The 2,137-nt window shown below is 45.5% G+C and overlaps 1 protein-coding gene across 1 annotated transcript in view; it reads right to left on the bottom strand.

Annotated features, from left to right (window-relative positions):
• Positions 1–7: 7 nt before the first annotated feature.
• LOC127926574 (transmembrane channel-like protein 5) overlaps positions 8–2,137 on the bottom strand; it is a gene marked incomplete at its 3' end in the record, with an annotated part of 22,292 nt that continues 20,162 nt past the window's right edge. The window contains exon 10 of the mRNA XM_052512012.1: positions 8–127. Within this exon, the coding sequence (XP_052367972.1) occupies positions 8–127 (120 nt within the window). The remainder of the gene's footprint in view (positions 128–2,137) is intronic.

Below are 2,137 nucleotides of genomic sequence, written 5' to 3'. Positions count from 1 at the left end.
GTGCAGCAGAGAGAAGTCCCAGCTACACAACAGTCTCCAGTAGTCATCTCCTCTTCCAGACAGAGAGCCAGGTCTCTGAGCCGCTACACCTGACGCCACAACACCAGTCTGGAGACACCCTGCCATGCTGCTCAACACACACACACACACACACACACACACACACACACACACACACACACACACACACACACACACACACACACACACACACACACACACACACACACACACACACACACACACACACACACACACACACACACTGATGACTGACTGTTCCTCCATATTATCTGTCATGCTGACTGTTCCTCCATAATATCTGTCATGCTGACTGACTGTTCCTCCATATTATCTGGCATGCTGACTGTTCCTCCATAATATCTGTCATGCTGACTGACTGTTCCTCCATATTATCTGGCATGCTGACTGTTCCTCCATAATATCTGGCATGCTGACTGACTGTTCCTCCATATTATCTGTCATGCTGACTGACTGTGCCTCCATAATATCTGTCATGCTGACTGTTCCTCCATAATATCTGTCATGCTGACTGACTGTTCCTCCATATTATCTGGCATGCTGACTGTTCCTCCATAATATCTGTCATGCTGACTGACTGTTCCTCCATATTATCTGGCATGCTGACTGTTCCTCCATAATATCTGGCATGCTGACTGACTGTTCCTCCATATTATCTGGCATGCTGACTGACTGTTCCTCCATATTATCTGGCATGCTGACTGTTCCTCCATATTATCTGGCATGCTGACTGACTGTTCCTCCATATTATCTGGCATGCTGACTGTTCCTCCATATTATCTGGCATGCTGACTGTTCCTCCATATTATCTGTCATGCTGACTGTTCCTCCATATTATCTGGCATGCTGACTGTTCCTCCATATTATCTGTCATGCTGACTGACTGTTCCTCCATATTATCTGGCATGCTGACTGTTCCTCCATATTATCTGTCATGCTGACTGACTGTTCCTCCATATTATCTGGCATGCTGACTGACTGTTCCTCCATAATATCTGTCATGCTGACTGACTGTTCCTCCATAATATCTGTCATGCTGACTGTTCCTCCATATTATCTGGCATGCTGACTGTTCCTCCATATTATCTGTCATGCTGACTGACTGTTCCTCCATATTATCTGGCATGCTGACTGACTGTTTCTCCATGTTATCTGGCATGCTGACTGACTGTTCCTCCATATTATCTGGCATGCTGACTGACTGTTCCTCCATATTATCTGGCATGCTGACTGACTGTTCATCCATGTTATCTGGCATGCTGACTGACTGTTCCTCCATATTATCTGGCATGCTGACTGACTGTTCCTCCATGTTATCTGGCATGCTGACTGACTGTTCCTCCATATTATCTGTCATGCTGACTGACTGTTCCTCCATATTATCTGGCATGCTGACTGTTCCTCCATATTATCTGGCATGCTGACTGTTCCTCCATATTATCTGTCATGCTGACTGACTGTTCCTCCATATTATCTGTCATGCTGACTGTTCCTCCATATCATCTGTCATGCTGACTGACTGTTCCTCCATATTATCTGTCATGCTGACTGACTGTTCCTCCATATTATCTGGCATGCTGACTGTTCCTCCATATTATCTGGCATGCTGACTGTTCCTCCATATTATCTGGCATGCTGACAGACTGTTCCTCCATATTATCTGGCATGCTGACTGACTGTTCCTCCATGTTATCTGGCATGCTGACTGACTGTTCCTCCATATTATCTGGCATGCTGACTGTTCCTCCATATTATCTGGCATGCTGACTGACTGTTCCTCCATATTATCTGTCATGCTGACTGACTGTTCCTCCATATTATCTGGCATGCTGACTGTTCCTCCATATTATCTGTCATGCTGACTGACTGTTCCTCCATATTATCTGGCATGCTGACTGTTCCTCCATATTATCTGGCATGCTGACTGTTCCTCCATATTATCTGTCATGCTGACGTACTGTTCCTCCATATTATCTGGCATGCTGACTGACTGTTCCTCCATGTTATCTGGCATGCTGACTGACTGTTCCTCCATATTATCTGGCATGCTGACTGACTGTTCCTCCATGTTATTTGGCATGCTGACTGACTGTTC

The sequence above is a fragment of the Oncorhynchus keta genome, unplaced genomic scaffold (genome assembly GCF_023373465.1).
Source record: "Oncorhynchus keta strain PuntledgeMale-10-30-2019 unplaced genomic scaffold, Oket_V2 Un_contig_7832_pilon_pilon, whole genome shotgun sequence".
Taxonomy (NCBI): domain Eukaryota; kingdom Metazoa; phylum Chordata; class Actinopteri; order Salmoniformes; family Salmonidae; genus Oncorhynchus; species Oncorhynchus keta.
Note: the sequence above shows the minus strand (reverse complement) of the source record. Positions and strands in the feature narration are given on the sequence as shown.